The sequence below is a fragment of the Ostrea edulis genome, chromosome 7 (genome assembly GCF_947568905.1).
Source record: "Ostrea edulis chromosome 7, xbOstEdul1.1, whole genome shotgun sequence".
NCBI lineage: Eukaryota > Metazoa > Mollusca > Bivalvia > Ostreida > Ostreidae > Ostrea > Ostrea edulis.
In genome coordinates, this window is record NC_079170.1 from 51,553,290 (window position 1) to 51,572,842 (window position 19,553).

A 19,553-nucleotide genomic window follows, 5' to 3' on the forward strand; every position below is an offset into this window, starting at 1 on the left:
CGGACCTGAATCGTCCTATAGACCGGACCTGAATAGTCTTTTAGACCGGACCTGAATTATCCTATAGACTGGACCTGAATCATCCTATATACCGGACCTGAATCATCCTATATACCGGACCTGAATCATCCTATAGACCGTACCTGAATCATCCTATATACCGGACCTGAATCATCTTATAGACCAGACCTGAGTCATGCTATAGACCGGACCTGAATCATCCTATAGACCGGACCTGAATCATCCTATAGACTGGACCTGAATCGTCTCTTAAACTTGGCCTAAATCATTCTAAAAGTCCGACCTGAATCGTCCTATAAACCGAAAGTAAATCATTCTGGAAGTCGCACCTGAATTATTTCACAAGTTCGACTACAGTCATCTTGCAAGTCGGACCAAATCGTTTAAAAAATTGAGTCGTCTCTTCTTGATCAAATTTGCTAAATTTTGGCAGATTTGTCTTGGGACAGTTTTGCCCAAATCACCTCATAATTCCGAGTAGTTTTGCTGTTACGTATTCACAGTAATTTGTTCGCATACGCCAACTGACGTCTTGATCTTGTAAACGGAGTAATCTTTAATCAAAATCAGTGTTTAAAGAACGGTCTAACAATTGGTGTGAGACATGTCAGACAGCATTCAACCTAATGACAAGCTGGGTGTATTTGTAAATTAGATCATAAATGCGGATCTAGTTTTTCGGGATTAAATTTTCCATTCTCGATTTACATGTTCCTAACTGTGAAATCTGAGAAACATACTTCACAATACACTCCAAAAATTGACAAAAATTTATTATTTCAAGACTCGGAAATCTAGGCCTATATCATATAACTTTGTTGAACAGCACCACCGTAGAAGTAAGGGTTCTTTACCGTGACCTTGTTCTTTAAGGTGACATTGTGTTAAGGTCATATCTTAAGACGTTTAACATAAGTAAGTTCTTTTGCCAAGTACCCGATATTAAAAGTGACAAGTCTTCAAAAAGAGGATGCGTGTCATGGTAAAGAACCCTTACTGCTACGGCCATAAAAAACAAGTATATTTCAAATTTTGTTGCACTTCTATAGCTGTGGCATCCAAATACGAGTGAACATTTTTCGAATAGGTCGTACAACAAATCTGAAAGGACTACTTTATATCGTTCCCTTAGTATTTAAAAATGTAAAGTACTGCATATTTATAGACGTCAATGACTGTTCATATTTCTTTCAGACGCCCTCACTGGTGCCAGCTTACCAATACAAATGGAGGAAGAAACCAATATTGAGGACACTGGCAAGCATGCTTTCGACATGTTAAAATTACCCTGTGAACATTCGAACGGTTTACCGCTTCTTACGTACACAGACAACACTGACAAAGCAGGCAATGAATGTTTTATAATTCACGGGAAACCATTCGAAAGTGACGCGATACTGGGTTTGAAGAAAATGGGAATATTATAATAATGCTTTACTTGTACGTTACATGCATATGCGTATTTGGTACTATACATTCAAGTCTGTAAAGTACATTTTGGGGGATTATACAACGCTTTATCTATCATGCTTTGAATTATAAATTTGTTGACAAATATACATATCTGGTGCAATGCATTAAATTCGAATTTGTAGAAAAACACTGTTTAGATAATTTTCCAGACTGCTGATCGTCTTCGTCAGGTGCGGTACAAAGTCAATGTTTACAGTGTACCCTCTTTTCAAACCTACTCCGATTATCTATTCTATTTGAAAACTTATATTATATACCTACATATACACATGTATGTAGTTTGAAATTAAGGTTAAAAGAATATCGATCCATGAAAACTTGTCTACACTGCACCCTTCAACACTACTGTATGGTACATTCATTTAGTATCAAGTACTGTACTCGCAGACATTTTAATAGACCGACCGAGGACCAAAATCAAAAGTGAAGATAACGAACAGTGATCAATCTCATAAATCCTATGAAGAATCCAGAATTGAGAGTAGGGCAAATATGGACCCCTGAACACATCAGAGGTGGGATCAGCTGCCAAAGAGTAAGCATCCCATGTTGACCAGCCACACCCACTGTGATGCCTGTATGTTGACCAGCCACACCCACTGTGATGCCTGTATCTAGATCAGGTAAAGGGAGTAATCCATAGTCAAAATCAATATGTAAGGAACGGCCTGATAAATGGTATGAAACACTTCACAATGACACATTATATTTGCAACAACCATACGCTTTGCTAAACGCTTATTTTAAACGAGATTGTTGAATCCCGTTATATACATCAATTTATTCGTCAGTAACTTGCCTAGATTTTTAAAAAATGATTATACACCAAACGTACTTTAGTGCATTGAATCAGTTGAGACGTAAACACCATATACAGGTGATGATGGACTTTTGTAACATTAATATCGAAATATGACGACGGAGAAGCTGAACTCATCCCCTTCGTCATAAAGTTGAGTTGCTAGTTTGCCGTTAACGTATGTGTTCAATACAATATCCAAATATAGAGCAGATATGGAAGACTCCGTGGTGACTTTAATTTCCATGTCACTTGGATATATCAAATCGACATATGAATGGGTGATTGTTAATAGATAAAACATCGTGTTATTGTCGAGTTGAAGGCCACAGCAAGGCATTTTTTTTCTAATCATGTAGGTTTTGAATAAATTCTGCCTCATAAGAATACAAAAACAGGACACATAATAAAAGAGCACAATTTTACCCATGGGATTTTCAAAAGACTAGTGTAAAACCCGATAACCAAAGCTTACGTAGATATTGTCAACGAAGAATTCCAGCATTCATTTCAGATTACTTGTGTGTAGAATCAGAGTAGTGTTTAACAGTGATTTTTGGATGAATGATTATACGATAAGAATATTTCGGGTCAAGTATATTATACGGTATTGTAGTTCTTGTGGATTTCTGAGTTATAATAAAAAAGAGGAAATGATCTCCTTATATCGGTAATGATAATCATGATTATTCAATTTATTAAAAAGTTCAAAACCACTCAGTCATAATTCACTACAGTTCAAAATTCAAATAGAAACAAATAAGCAGGTCGAAAATCCATCGTTTTGATGTTTTTTCGACCTGCTTATTTGTTTCCATTTGTCGACCTGCTGATCAGCATACCTGTCGACCTGCTGATCAGCATACCTGTCTACCTGTTGAATAGCATACCTGTTGACCTGTCGACCGATTGACCAGCATACCTGTCTACCTGCTGACCAGCATATGTGTTGAGTTATCGACCTGCTAACCGGTATACCCGGTACCTGTCGACCAGTCAACTTGTTCCATGTCCATCTAATGACTGCCTTTTGATATAATCAAAAATAACTTTTTTGGATTATAAGCCAATGATTTACACGTATTTATGGAATGAAAGTAGTTTTACTCATTTTATACCATATAAAGTTTGGACAGTTTACGCTACCTTATAAAACGCTTCACCTAGCAAACACGTTGAAACTGAAGTCAAACGAATTGTGACGTCATTCTTAGGACCTAATTTAGCGGGACTCCATGGCAACTTTTTTTAAACTATAAAAAGAATGTTGACAAAGTCAATGATTGATTGATTGTATCTTGCTTGACGTCCCTCTCGAGAATTTTTCACTTATATGGAGACGTCACCAAGATCGGTGAAGGGCTTCAAATTTAAGCCTATACTCGGCGCTTAGGGCCATTGAGCAGTGAGGGTTCTTAAGCGTGCGATACCTACTGTGACACGGACATCTGTTTTTAAGGTAATCTCCCAGGACCTGTGACATTCACACCTGATCCCGAGTGTTTGACGATGGAACTGTCACTACCTGTTTTAACGACTGAGGTCTGTCGCGACCAGGATTCAAACCCCGTCATTCCGCCTTAGGGGCGAACGCTTTACCTTTAGACCACCGCGGCGGTTTGACATTTCCAAATGAACCAATCAAAATGCATGTTACAAGGAAAATCAAATCATTATTTTTATAAATATTCTTAATCAAAAGAAATTTGTTTTCTTTGTGATATTTTAAGTTTAATCCATCATTCATTTATTGCATAATGTCTTAAAATAAAAATATTAAAATAAGTATATCAAAATAAATTCATTGTTGCACATACTAAATAAATCAATGTGCAACGATTAGAACTATTTTACTGCATAATATACAAAATAGATAATATTTCCGAGTTCCACTTTCATCGAAGAAGCACCTGTCCATGATGTCAAAAGCAGTGAAAAAAAGTTCTGTGATTCCCAATACTGAAAGTTCTTTGGAATTGTTGAGAATCCATATTTGATCTCGCATTATTCATTACTCCTACAGGATATTTGAACATTGAAATGTCAGTAGTTTTGCAGTAGAATTTGCAGATGGTGTGAAGCTCTTCAAGAATAAAAACATAAAATTGCCTTTAAAGTCAGCATTTTAATTCCAAAGTAAAAAGCATGTAGCATACATCTTGAAAACGCCGTTGTATCAGACATGTTAACATTGGTTGTTAAAAACTCTGTATAGACAGTGAAAGGTCATTCCGGCGTTTATTTGATTACTATATCAAACAACCTCTCTAGATACTGCAGTTCATTAAGACGAAGAAGCAGGCACTCCTTGTATGGATAGACAAATCCTTCATCCCAAGGCGTTTTTTCTACCGTCAGTGGCAACACTTGTTCGTCGAGATTACAAAAATTCAAAACCTTTTGTAGAATTCTTCTAAATGTTGACACTTCCCTTTCCAAACCACGCCCTTGTGTTCTAATTCTGTTCGTAATATTTCCCAAAAAATGTTTGTACAGCATGAGATCTCCACTGTTCCATTTATAGAAATATAATTTATCATTCTCCGTTAAGTTGGACACTAATGTCTGCCGTCTTTTATTTTGTGGGATGTACAAGATGTCTTTAAACCCCCAGCCCATCAGTCTTTTGAGTAAAATTAATGATTCGTCAAAATATTCCAATATCATCACAAAATGAAAGTCCTCCTCTATACTTTTGATAAATCTTCTGACGGATTCGGGATCCCTAGGACTTGCCTCTGGAGAAAACCCCAAATCAAAGAGCTGTCGATTGTCTGTGAAGGAGTGATACACATTCATTGGTTCATAGACACGGGGATTCTTTAAAAAGTTGGCGATGGGATTGGAAGTATTTTCCATCAACAATTTTCTTATGTAGCCGTCTGTTAGACCGTAGTAATTTAGGGCTGACAAAAAATTAGAAACGGGTTCACGAAGAATTGTAAAATAAAATGTTCTTGTCTTGAAAATTTTCTTAAAAGCTGCTCGGTTGTAAATCACGTGATTGCAAAGAATATCAAAGGTGAAGTTTCCATAGGGATTATAGATATGATTATCAGAGAGTGTCTCGCCCACATCACCGAAATAGTTGTATCGGAGTTCACCAAAGGTCTTCTTTGGTAAAGCAATTTGCAATCTATGACGTTCCCCATAACGCTGAAGAATTGTCACAATCGTGGATCCGCCCGTCTTGTGCGTTTTTAGAAACACCATTGCTTGGTATTGTCCATCCTGACCAAACGAAAAGAACTCAACCCGTAGATATGACAAAAGGATAACAACCAAAATAACGATAACGGCAAATCGTCTGCAAAAAACAAAAACAAAATTCAGATAAGTTTAAATGGAGATACATCCAGTGCTTGTTTATCTTGATCATGATTAAATTTAGATTATTTAATAATACTAAATCTTGTACTATTCCATTAATCAAGCAAACAGAAACCACGATTTCCGCAGACGACATTCATCTCAATTGACACACAATTATCATTCATCACTGTAAGAATACAAGTGCAGTTTTCTTTTCTTATTTACAAAAACGCAAATGATATGTCTAACCTGCAGCGAGTTTTCCCTTTCATAACAATTTTCCGCCAGAGCACCTTACTGACCTAACAGGTGATAATGGGGTAGACAGGTGATGCGAGGTCTAGAGTGGGATTAGTATTTGATATCGTATGTTTATCATCCTTCATCGAAGGTTACTTCTTGTGTGGCGATTAGGTACAGCTGTCAATATGGCCAGCGATATCAAGGACAAAAGATTTTCATTCAATCACTGTATATTGTTTAACGTCCCATTCGAGAATTATTCACTCATACCAGTCATACATGTATGGAGACGTCACCATTGCCGGCGAAGGGCTGCCAAATTTAGGCCTGTGCTTGGGGCTTATGACATTTGAGCAGGGAGGGGTCTTTATCGTGCCACACCTGCTGTAACACGGAACCTCGGTTTTTGGGACTCGTCCGAAGGACCGCCCCATTAAGTAACCTCTTACGACAAGCAAGGGGCACTAAGGACCTATTCTAACCCGGATCCCCGGGGGTGGAGCACTGAGGACCTATTCTAACACGGATCCCACGGGAAAGAACAAAGGAAGACAAGTAGATATTTGGCATTACATAAATGGGAGAACGCATATGGCATACAAAGGATTAATACATGGTATTTGCGTGTGCATCTGACCATAAGAACCTGACATTTGGATCCACCCCATTAAAAGTGTCAAGCAAAACTATTATCTCCTATAAATGTTTGGATTATATCTGTAGAATATCCATTTTCCTAACGTTACCAGAATTAACACAGGTTGACTGGAATACATACGAGATAATCCTCAATCGAAGCGAGTCTGATTGAATATATTTCTACGGGTATTATATACTATGTATATGCAAGTTTCGTCATCGTAGAATATGAATTGAAGCAAAATCGTCTTGGTCAATCAACGGAAAAATATATGTCTATTGCAGCATCTGAAGCAACTCTGGATAATTGTTTCCTTACATGCATCATTCATAAAGTTGCATCACACTAAAAAAATGCATAGTGACTTGGTATTGCCTGTATTCTATTGAAATGAAACTATCATGGATGATCCCTGCAAGGATAAATTCGATCAGACTTATTTCAGATTGATGCTAGCGACCTAGTGACGAGTTTCATCAGTAACTTTTTTTCTATTTTTGTACTTCGTATTTGGATGGATGGTCATTAGTATGTGAAATGTGTGACAGATTTTCATCACACTTCGGGGCAAGGATACCAGGATGCGTGTCTTAATGACAGCATCTAGTTTTGTTCTTAGACTCTGAAAATTAGCAATATAAGTACTTAAATTAATACAAAGTATTCTTTGCTTAGCTTCTCTTGCGTTTGAAACCAAATGAATGGTGTTTATCTTCTCTAAGCAGTTCTTATCAAACTTATAATTTAACTGAATAACAAATACTCGTCACGGTAAATCCTGTCAATTTGAATATAAAAAGGAAGATATGTTCAGAAATCTATCAGTTTGAAAAAAAAAATAACACAAAATATCTTTCTTTGAAAAACTTGCATAATATCTAAACATAGCGAATAATGTTGATACGAGCACAATCTGGGCATTCTAACTCTACAGCTTTCTGAAAGTCAACGTGAAGAAGTGTCAATGAAGGTTTCCGCGCAAAATTATGGAGAGTATAAAAATTTGATTTCATTTACGACAAACGATTAGTGGGAAGCCGGGTCACTTTTCCTGTAATACTATCTCAACGGTTTTTTATTTATAAACAGTTCACCAAAATGTAATATGCATAGCTACGATAAACCCCGACTTCATTTTTTTAATCAAAATTTTCATCTGCTGTGAAATTTAATGCTGTGTGTTTTAAGGTAGCTCACTAAACTAAAGCTTATACTCTGTATGACACCACGTCACAAGATGGCGATTTAAATGTTTTGTGAAATTATTTGTATCGATCGATTTGCTTGTCTATCATCGTAGCTCAGTGGTTAAAGCTTTGGGCTGGTGAACCGAAGATCTCGAGCTCAAATCCCCCAGTCTTTTGTTCATATGATTGTGTTGAAACATTTTTTGTTGTTTTGAAAATCATGTTTTTATCCAAATTTGTATAGTTTTTGCCTATTTGGCATATATACTTAGTGTATATCATCATATCTTTTTACAATTAAATCAATTCATACTGATTTCAGAAACTATTTCTGGATGTAGTGAGCTACCTTAACATCCAGCTCGAAAATTTTTCACTCATATGGAGACGTCACCATTGCCGGTGAAGGGCTGCAAAATATAGGCCTATGCTTGGCACTTAGGGCCTTTGACAGGAGGGATCTTTATTGTGCCACATCTGCTGTGATACGAGACCTCAGTTTTTTGCGGTCTCGTCCGAAGGACCGCCCCATTTAGTAGTCACCTCTTACGACAAGCAAGGGGTACTGACGACCTATTCTAACCCGGATGCCCAAAAGGTCTTGTTCACAAGGAATACACGTGAAATATGAAAGCTCCCTAGCACTGACCATTCAAAAATTACAGCTAAGGTTATTTTTTTTCAAAATTATGTCAAACTCCAAGGTCAAGGTCACAAGCTCAATATTTTTGCTACTGAAAGAAAGGTATTGTCACAAGGAATACACACGTGGAATATGAAAGGCATATCACCAAGCATTCAAAATCATGGCCAAGGTTGAATTTTTTAAAAGTAGGTCAAAAGTCACAAGCACAAAACTTTTGCTACCTAAAGAAAAATTTTGTTCCAAGAAATACCTATATAAAATATGAAAGTTCTATCACTATCCATTGAAAAGTTATGGCAAACATACAGACCAAAAACTATATGTCATATAATATGTTAACTTAAAAGTACAGTCTTCAATTGTATTGATATAGATATAGTATTGATATATCTAATATAGAGTTAAAGGGAAAGGCAACCCTAACCACACTGTTGCTTTTATGAATAAAGTATCACTTACTGATATCGTAATTCAGTCTTTAACAACAAGAATCCTTGCTTAACAATTAAATCAATATTAATCTATCATGTATTTTAAATTACCCGCCGCTAAGAGAGCGGCCACTGATGTTTAATTTATGACGTCACACCGTCTGTTCCGGTTTAATTCATCAGTAGCACTGTAAACATGACAAGTCACGAACTGTTAAGTTTTGAGCCGTATAGATTTGAGAAAAGAAGACGTTCAGTCGAGTCGCAGATCAGACAGACGGTAAACATTTCTTCATACAAATGTCTCAAACCTCAACTTGTCATTACGCAAATGATGGATCCACAGTTTAAGTAGTCTATTCTTTTCAAATGACTTGGTTGGGTCTTGAATTTCGAGAAGAAGAAAATTCCACATCTCCCCTTCGCATTAGTGTAATTGACTGCTTGCCAGGAAGGCATCAGCCTATTTATTTGTAAGATCTACCACATGCACATCTTTGATGATCTAAGAATTTCATCAAAACCGGAACAGACGGTGTGACGTCAAAATGATTGATTTTTGTGGTCTTCAATACAAAAGAGTTCCGCTTCATGGCAGCCTCTATAGATGGCAGGAATTTAAATTTTTGACGTTTTCAAATTAGTACTGAAGCCTATCTAGGCCGTATACAGAATTGTATGACAAATCTTTATCATAAGATTAATTCTATCATTTATCTTGTAAAAATCTTTTGGGTTGCCTTTCCCTTTAAAATATGCAATACTCTTATCACTTTTACAAGTGTCAAAATAAATCAACAGTCTCAGACATATAAGTTTCAGTGGCTTCCATCCGTTTGCTGCAATTGGGGACCGCTCTGGATCCCAGACATCAGAAAGGTCATTTATCACCAGACATCAAAAAGGTCATTTATCACCAGACATCAAAAAGGTCATTTATCACCAGACATCAGACATCAAAAAAAGTAATTTATCACCAGACATCAAAAAGGTCATTTATCACCAGACATCAAAAAGGTCATTTATCACCAGACATCAAAAAGGTCATGTATAATTTACACTTCTGTGAATGCAATCCGTTTGCATACAAGACAACCAAACACAACTTTGGTGTAAGCCAGGCAAGCTTGTCGGGCAGCCGGCGTTTAATAACTTTAAAACAAATATACTACATACATGATAACTGACATGAACAAGTTTTATGCAAGTACTGAATCAAATAACAAAATGTCAAGAAACCCCCCATCATTGACGTTAAAAACCGCCCAGGAAAAACCATAGATAAAATATTGGAAAAAACTATGGAAACCTGTGTCCTAAAGCAAGTGTTAAGTAACGTCTAAGGGTGAATATCGGACCTTATCCATAATTAAATATAATAATAAAAAATTGTGCTACGTGCACTTCGGGAGACTGGCTTAGAATGACCTTACTCGTGATATCGACACTTTATATAGGCCTTCCTATGGCCACGCCTTGTATTACTACGTATAGGCATTCGAACATGTACCTATCATACGTTTTCCGCTATTCTTTGAAACGCGGGAAAACTACATTATCACCAGACATCAGAAAGGTCATTTATCATTCTTACAAAATCACATGAATTGTGACATACAGTATACACAAATGACTAGACATTTTTACACACCACACAGAGGGATTTCAGAGATGATAAAAATCTGGGGTTGTGTATTGCTATATTTATATAGAGACACTGCCACCATGGCTGTCTCAATACAAAGTCATTCACTGCCTCTGATGTTTGCTTTCTATCATTTTGCTATCACTTTATAAAACTAGATCAATTGTCCAATTTGCAGCTATATGATCTTATTCTAATGAAACAAATTTGTTCATTTTTCATGATCTCCTTTATTGATTTCAAGATTTTTCTCATAAACATGATAAAAGTTGCCGACTTGCACGTATAAACTGAAAAATTATATTACACATATTGAAATTTGATTATATGTCTTGTTTTGAATTGGATCAAATTAAAGTTTGCATAATGGCTTTCCAACCCACTTTTTTTATTTTGCCTTTAATAGTCACTATCAATCCAATTATCAACAGCAACAATATGCAGCTATTGACTGGGTCCAAGGACAATGGCTGATGTGTTTGATTTAAGAACGGATCTGTTGCTTGAAGCCATAGGCTGTGTGCAACAAATCTGTCCGAGGGTCAAACAAAACAGCTGTCTTCAAATCCAATCTATAATTTCATTTCTTCACGTTGAAATGTAAGAAACTATTTAAAAAATAATGCATTAAATTTTCTTCTGACAAGTCTTGCATGTTGGAAAGGAAGTAAACATTTAACAAGAGTACCGCAAACGGTATAATATACGCCCGTCAGACAGTGAAATTCCACCTGTAAGCATATTGTGCACTCTGAATTGATACAATACACATTCTGAATCGAAAAGCCTTAAAGTGGGTCATGGTGCACCAATCCATCTGACATGTGAACTGATTATGTATTTCTCTGAGAGTGAGGTTGAAATCAAATGTTTGAGCAATATCTATTTATGAAGATAAAAAGTCCAGGAAACCATCTGATTTACATTTAGCCCTAAAGTAGGTCATGGTGCACCAATTAAGTTGAAGTGTAAACTGATTATGTATTTCTCTGAAAGGGAGGTTGTGACTAAATTTCAGAGCAATACCCGTGACCATACCAAAAGAAATCTGGAAAACTGTTTGACCTACTTCTACTCATAAAGTACTGTAGGTCATTGTGTGCTGATCCAGCCAAAATGTTAACTGCACTTTCTGTCTTCCTCCGAGAGGAAGCCTTTGACTAAATATTTGGGTAATATCTGTATCCATAATGGAAAAAAAAAAGCCCGGAAAACTGTCTGACCTATTTTTTGTCCAAAAGTAGGTCAAGGATGGACCAATCAAGCTGAAATGTTAACTGAACTTGTATTCCTCTGACAGGAAGCCTTTGACTACATATCAGGGCAATATCTGTATCCATATTGAAAAAAAGACCGGCAAACTGTTTGACCTATTTTTTCCAAAAAGTAGGTCAAGGAAGGACCAATCCAGCTGAAATGCAAACTGAACTTGTATTCCTCCAAGAGGAAACCTATGACTAAATATCGGGGCAATATTTGTATCTGTAATGAAAAAAAAGCCTGGAAAACTGTTTGACCTATTTTTAGCTGAAAAGTATGTCATGAATAGACCAATCCAGCTGAAATGCAAACTGAAATTGTATTCCTCCAAGAGGAAACCTTTGACTAAATTTCAGGGCAATATCTGTATCCATAATGAAACAAGAGGCCCATGGGCCACATCGCATGGGCCAACCTACCCCAGGCCCTGGAGGCCATGATTTTTACAAACTTGAATCTACACATGTCAGACAGCTTTCATGTAAATGTCAACTTCTTTGGCCCAATGGTTCTTGAGAAGAAGATTTTTAAAGATTTTCCCTATATTTGTATGTAAAACTTTGATCCCCACTTGTGGCCCCATCCTAACCCTGGGGGCCATGATTTGAGCAAACTTAAATCTGCACTATGTCAGAAAGCTTTCATGTAAATCTCAGCTTTTCTGGCTCAGTGGTTCTTGAGAAGAAGATTTTGAAAGATTTTCTCTATATATTTGTATGTAAAACTTTGATCCCCTATTGTGGCCTCATCCTACCCTGGGGGACCATGATTTTAACAAAATTGAATCTGCATTATGTCAGGAAGCTTTCATGTAAATCTCAGCTTTTCTGGCTCAGTGGTTCTTGAGAAGAAGATTTTTAAAGATATTTCCTATATATTTGTATGTAAAACTTTGATATCCTATTGTGGCCCCATCCAACTCCCGGGGACCATGATTTAAATAAACTTGAATCTGCACTATGTCAGGAAGCTTTCATGTAAATTTCAGCTCTTCTGGCCCATGACCCCACCCTATTTTTGTGATTATCTCCCCTTTGAAAGGGACATGGCCCTTCATTTGAACAAACTTGAAAGCCCTTCACCCAAGGATGTTTTTGGCCAAGTTTGATTGAAATTGGCCCAGTGGTTCTGGAGAAGAAGTTGAACATGAAATTTTTTTAAAGACAGACGGACAGACAGACAACAGGCAATCAGAAAAGCTCACTTGAGCTTTCAGCTCAGGTGAGCTAAAAAAAGTCCGGAAAACTGTTTGACCTACTTTTAGTCCTAATATAGGTCACGGACAGACAGACCAATCCAGCTGAAATGCAAACTGAACTTGTATTCCTCTAAAAGGAAGCTTATGTGTAAATTTCAGGACAATATCTGTATGTGTAACGAAAAAAAGTCCGGAAAATTGTTTGACCTACTTATAGCCTTAAAGTAGGTCAAGGATGGACCAATCCAGCTGAATTACAATTCTTGAGGGAGATATTGTGACCAAATTTCAAAGTTGTACATGCATCCATTACGGAAAAAAGTCCGGAAAACATGACCCGGGCTGGCCGGACAGCCAGCCAGACGGACAGCACCATAACATAATACGTCCCGTCTAATGATGGGCGTATAAAAACAACTTAAAAGTCACTCCAAGGAAATAAGATTTATGTCAATTAAGTGAACACAAAAATATCGTATTAACTGTCAATAATATACAGTTACTGACTGCGTTCGAGGACAACAGCTGTTTCATTTGACCCGAGAACGGATCTGCTGCCTGAAGCCATAGGCTGAGGGCAACAGATCCATTCAAGGGTAAAAAAAATTAGCTCTTGTCCGAGGACACAGTCTATAACTGTTTGTTATACACCTTTATTTTAGGTTGTTTTTACTTGATGAACATGGTTTGTTGACTGAACTTTTAACAATTCAGTGATTGCTAAAATTTATCAAGGTATCCACTAGTTTATAAGAAAACATACCCAATATCCTAATTAATAAATAATTACATATTTTGTGTTTCTGTTCTACATCACATCCAATAAATTCTGTATTTCATCATCTGTCAATCAGTGAGCCTCACCATTACATAAATACGTAAACAAAGCAGCAGACCGAAAATCCCATGATTTGCATAGCCAATAGAAATGAAGCAGACTATTGCCCGGTCAACAGTTCCCAAACTGTTGACCGTTCAATAGACCATTGGTGTGAGAATTGATTTAACAGTTAAAATGTTGGTTCTCAATTGTATTAGTTTTATATAGGAAAAAAATGAAGGTGCATAACAAAGCTTAATATATTACAAAATCCATTTACCTGCAGAGCTGAAGAAAGTTGGTATTCACTATGATCTGTGTAGCAGACATAACTCTTGTCAAGTGCACTGCTGAAGGTAACCTAACCAGAACAGGAGGCTGTACATTTCCTCCCTTTCTTCTTCATTCAAATAATCATACGGTTTTGTATAAATGATTTTGGCATGATGTTCATCACAACTCCTTCCTCTCTCAATGCAGTTGTAATGGTCTTCTGTCATTTCCATGAAGGTGAATATAAGCTATAAAAATACACAACAAATTCTTCCATTTTCTATTTAGCTGGAGTGTTATTGATTGAATGATTGATTGTATATTGTTTAACGTCCCTCTCGAGAATCTTTCACTCATATGGAGACATCACCAAGACCGGTGAAAGGCTGCAAAATTTAGGCCTATGTTCGGTACTTTTGGCCTTTGAGCAGGGAGAGATTTTAATCCTGCCACACCTACTGTGACACAGGGCCTCGGTTTTTGTGGTCTTGTCGGAAGGACTACCCCATTTATAGTCGCCTCTTCCGACAAGCATGGAGTACGGAGGACCTATATGTATTCTAACCCGTTTCCCCACAGGAACAGGAGTGTTATCAAAACTGTTATTAAAATACAGCAATGTGTGTGTATATACATACATATATACACCAAATACATGTTATATACATGTATATCAAACAGATTTTTCTCAAACAAGAGGTCCATGGGCCACATCATTCACCTGAATTACCTTGTCCCATATTTAAAGATTTTTCCTATATATTCGCATGTAAAACTTTGATCCTATTGTGGCCCTAATCTACCTTCTGGGACCATGATTTTTACAAACTTTAATCTGCACTATGTCAGGAAGCTTTCATGTAAATGTACACTTTTCTGGCCCAGTGATTCTTCAGAACATTTTTAAAGATTTCCCTATTATATCTGTATGCAAATCTTTGATCCCCTATTGTGGCCCCATCCTACCCCTGCTGTTGTGCAGTGTCTTGCAAGAACACCTGGATTTAGTTCATAACTTGAAATTGAGGCCTTACTTCTGAGCACTCTGTCTGAGTTGATACAGAATTGTTATAGGAAGTCAGGCAGTGGGAGACCCTTGCTGGATCCCATAACGTTTAGACAGGCTGCATCGTCCCTCAATCCCAATCTTTTGTATATTGTAAAAGGTTGTTGTGCCAAAGAAATAAGGAAAAAGCATTGGATCAATCGGGGAACAAACCTGGGACCCTTGCATTGCTAGATAATAGTGATTCAACCAATAAGCTAACCAGACTGACAAACAAAGCATAGCAATATTACTGCAATGTAAAATCAATCTGATTAAATCTGCTCTTTGATCTGCTCTGTTGATACACGGTATTATGTCGCTCGTGGAAACTGGCACCTCAATGTGTGACCTTGTATAGCGTCATAACAATAACGGAGGGGATCAAAGATCGGATTTTAATCAGATTGATATAAAATTTCAACCTATTTCGGAAATCATACAAGAACTCTTTACATAGAGGAGAAGAATGTTTTAGAAAAAAAATGTCATAAATGTTGCATGTCCTTAACCTGAACCAAAAATTGTAAAAAATAAAAACAAAACAAGAGATGTTTGTAAAACATATATGCCCCCCATGGTGCAAAATTGAAAAGGGTTATACACACACATCATTTAATTGATAGAAGTATCACCAATTCAAAATAGTGAGCAGACAATATCTTCCTATGTCAAGAATGGATTGACCATGTGACCTAAAAATCAATAGGGGTCATCTACTCCTTATGCTGTACCAGTGTACCAAGTTTGGTGTCAATCAAGCAAATAATTCTTAAAATACAGGAGACAATATATTACTATGCCCAATTTAACCCTTTACCTTTGACCATGACCTCAAAATCATTAAGGGTCATATTCTTCTGAAGATGTACCAGTGTACCAAGTTTGATGTCTGTCAAGCAAAGGGTTCTCAAGATATTGAGCAGACAGTATATTCCTATGTCCAGTTTGACCCTTGACCTTTGACCATCTGACCTTTAAGTCAATAGGGGTCATCTACTCTCTAGGATGTACCAGTGTACCAAGTTTGATGTCTGCCAAGCAAAGGGTTCTCAAGATATTGAGTGGACAATGTCTTCCTATGTCCAGAGTAGATTGACCCTTGACCTTTTGACCTGAAAACCAATAGGGGTCCTCTTCTACTCATAACTAACCCACATACGAAATATAATTATGATTACGATCAAGTGATTGGTTCTCAAGATATTGAGTGGACAACATGTGGTATACAGACCGACCAACACGTGCAAAGCAATACGCCCTTCTTTTTTGAAGGGGGCATAGAAATTAGCAGACAAATAAAGGAGAGTAAAGGTAGCAAACTTATACAGTAAAATATCTCTATCTCGAAGTCAGAGGGACCTCGATAAACTCCGAGATATCTGGGGGTTCGAGATATCCAAAATCGATCTTGGATATTTTTTTGAAGGAGGATATTTGATGCATAGTATGGGATTTGCATTATAAATAACAACCCTGTTGCGGTTTTGTATAGCTTAATACAAGTTGATAAATTAATATTGTGGAATTTCAAAGACAAACATTTCGCTTTTTTTTAAATATATATAAACATCCAATTGAATTCACAATGTGTTTGAAAATTAAGATGATCGTGCCTGTATGCTTACTTTAAGTTTTACTGATGTCCAGGCTCGACTGGGATGTAGTTATTGCGTTGTAATGAAAGAACCTATCACGTAAAAAACAAAAAAGACGGATTTAAAGAAAAACAACTTTTAAATATTTATTAAATAAATTTTCGTGTTTTCTCTGTACTAGTTTTAATGATGAAGCGTGTATTATTAAATGCATTTTCGTTAATAAGAGCATTACCTTCAAAGCGTACTTCGACGATTTTGTGCGTTTCTCTAACCCACATGTTAATGATATAGCGTGTGCCATTCAAATCACCATCCCTGGAATCCGGTGTGTTAGTTCATAATTGGCAGTGAACTTTAGCCGTAATGTTGGAAGGCTTCACTAGTCACCAAAGCTGTTGAACCATTTATGGCGACCCGGGTCTACTCGGAAAAAGCGAGCGTGGTTTAGCGGTCATTAAATATAATTGATGTAGCCGCGGGTGTGAATGTGTGACTTAACGACGCCAGGTATGGTAAGCAGAGAGGAAAATTGACTGTACTTCCAAGATAAACCAGGTGAATTTGGGATATGGGACCTTGAAAATACTTCGACATAAGCGGAGTATTCGAGATTACCGTGTTCGAAACATCAGAAGCTTTTTTAATCATTTATATAGGGAAAACGGCCGGGACCGGCGGCTGACTTCGACTCAAGCGGGGTATTCGAGATAAACCATATTCGAGATACAGATATTTTACTGTAACTGCTTTTCAAAAAGCTTAGGTGAGCTGACCATGCTTATAGATTTGTTTGTTGTCCAACCTTTGTCCTTAGACAGATAATTCCCAGCACACCAGGCTTGAATATAGAAAACTTCCTCTCTGCCAGTAGTTCTCCTCCATGCAGTCCCAGTGTCTGTGTTGTTAACTTATGAATGTCAAACGTTTCCTCCTGGTCATCAGAGGGTTTTATTAAATTCACCTGCAAGTTAGTTCAGACAAGTTATGTAAAACAAAGATTTAAGTTTTCAAAAACTAACACCACTTGAAAATTTTATCCTATCATTGAGAAGGGTTTTTATCAGTTTACCTTCATAACATTACAAGAGCAGAATCTGTCAATAAACTGTAAAATGGTACACTGTAGAGCAGGTTTTATTTGCTTTTAAGGGATCATACAAGCTTCCTGTGATATTTTCTATAGCTTTTGTTCACTCAAAAATGAAATAAATAAACAACACTAAGACTTGCAAAATAAATTTCAGAATTACAGTACCAATGACTCAAACAATCAATGAGGAAATCCGCTATGTAAAATTCAAAGTCAAAACTGGATATTCCGGAAAATAAGATTCGTAAACGGTAAAATTTATTGAACCTAGAAATTTCTGGATGCGGAATCGTTATGTAGAGAATGGATTTTTCAAGTCTTGAGAGTGGAATTCTGCTTTAAAGCGGAGAAAAATAACGTGAATTATGTCTCTTTGTTCCTGTCCTTCATCAAATACTGCGCAGTAATCTTTCCTTCATCAATAACCCAAACAGGCTATTTTTACTTAACTTGTTTTACGTTATTTTATGTCAATCCCTTCCACTTCATACCACGTGCCACACAGATTTTTGCTGGTGCACCAAGACAAAAACAAATGTATGTGTAGAATGACTTCTTTACATTATATTTCAATTAGCATGCACATTATGCCCATGACTTCTTTACATTATATTTCAATTAGCATGCACATTATGCCCCTGAGTAATAGAAACAGAAAACCCAAATAGGCGGTCATACAGACAGTGCTGTACCATAACAAATCCTGCCTAATGATGGGCGTAAGACAAAAAGCAGAAAAACAGTCAGACTTATATCTGGTACAATTTTTGGGGGGGGGGGGGGGGGGGGGGGCTCATTTTTGTCTTACCTCTGCATGCATGACTAGCAGTGATCAGCGATTTGAGGATAGCGTAGAAATCTTACCTCTGTATGTATGGCTAGCAGTGATCAGCAATTTGTGGATAATGTAGAAATCTTAACTCTGCATGTATGACTAGCAGCCAGTGATCAACAATTTGTGGATAGCGTAGAAATCCTACCTCTGTGTGCATGACTAGCAGCAGGTAGCAATACGCAATTTCTGAGTTGCTCAATAGTTCTTTCCCTTTGTGGAACCAGTTTTTTGGACCACACAGGACATTCGGTCCTGTGTAATCAATGAACACACCAGACCGAACCAAATTTTGTCAGACCGAAAAACCTAATGTAAAAAAGTGAAACACGTGAAAATGCAAAACCAAGGAAATCTTATTTATTGTACTAGTAATACTATACCAGGGATCCCTTCCGTACAATACTTTAGACGGTCCATGCTGTTTTAATCACATTCATTTACGTATTTGGATTTGTGTGATATTTTTTACCTATAACAAACATTTAAATGACTCCGCATCAAAATAGTAAAGCTCAAAACCGGACACTGAGACATCGGACATTCCGGTCCGGTGTAAGAAATGATGCATCAAACCTGAGGCACTGCACATCGGTCAGATCCGACGGTTCGATGTCTTTCGCATAGACTGGTTGAACTCTTACACACAGTGAGACACAAAACATACTATTGTCCACATGCGGTGGGTACAAATGCTTATCGCTACCTTGATATATTGCCTAAAGGCTAATTATCAGACATCATGCAACCACCCAAACTACAGGGACACACAATATTAGTAAGTTTATTAGTATTTGATAATAAATTAGCTCAAACAAAAATCGATAATCACCATTTTTCTTTGCTTAAAATATCACTCATGCAGAAGAGGAAATAAAAATAATTTCATATTTAATCTAATGGCCTAATTCAATCAAATATTATTCTTGATACAGTCAGTTTAATGTATATGAATGGCTGATATAAACAAAATTTACACTTTCATTACTTCTATCTGTATTAACATAGCTAGTCTATAGTATATGTATACATCTTGT

The 19,553-nt window shown here is 36.9% G+C and overlaps 2 protein-coding genes across 8 annotated transcripts in view; one reads left to right on the plus strand and one right to left on the minus strand.

Annotated features, from left to right (window-relative positions):
• The window catches only part of LOC125654795 (uncharacterized), a 10,985-nt gene extending 9,364 nt beyond the window's left edge, over positions 1-1,621 (plus strand). Inside the window, exon 5 of the mRNA XM_056144692.1 lies at positions 1,216-1,621. Within this exon, the coding sequence (XP_056000667.1) occupies positions 1,216-1,448 (233 nt within the window). The 3' untranslated portion in view covers positions 1,449-1,621. The remainder of the gene's footprint in view (positions 1-1,215) is intronic.
• The window catches only part of LOC125654794 (galactose-3-O-sulfotransferase 3-like), a 29,152-nt gene that overhangs the window by 3,818 nt on the left and 5,781 nt on the right, over positions 1-19,553 (minus strand). For 2 of the 7 annotated variants that reach the window (XM_056144687.1, XM_056144688.1), the window contains exons 4-7: positions 18,549-18,825; positions 17,397-17,555; positions 13,956-14,196; positions 4,399-5,600 (exon numbers count right to left, since the gene is read on the minus strand). In XM_056144687.1, coding sequence (XP_056000662.1) covers positions 4,532-5,600; positions 13,956-14,005 — 1,119 coding nt within the window. In that variant the 5' untranslated portion in view covers positions 14,006-14,196; positions 17,397-17,555; positions 18,549-18,825 and the 3' untranslated portion in view covers positions 4,399-4,531. Of the gene's footprint in view, positions 1-4,398; positions 5,601-13,951; positions 14,197-17,396; positions 17,556-18,548; positions 18,826-19,553 lie in introns of those variants that run through there. The other 5 variants (XM_048884865.2, XM_048884866.2, XM_056144690.1 and 2 more) reach the window with 4 other exon arrangements.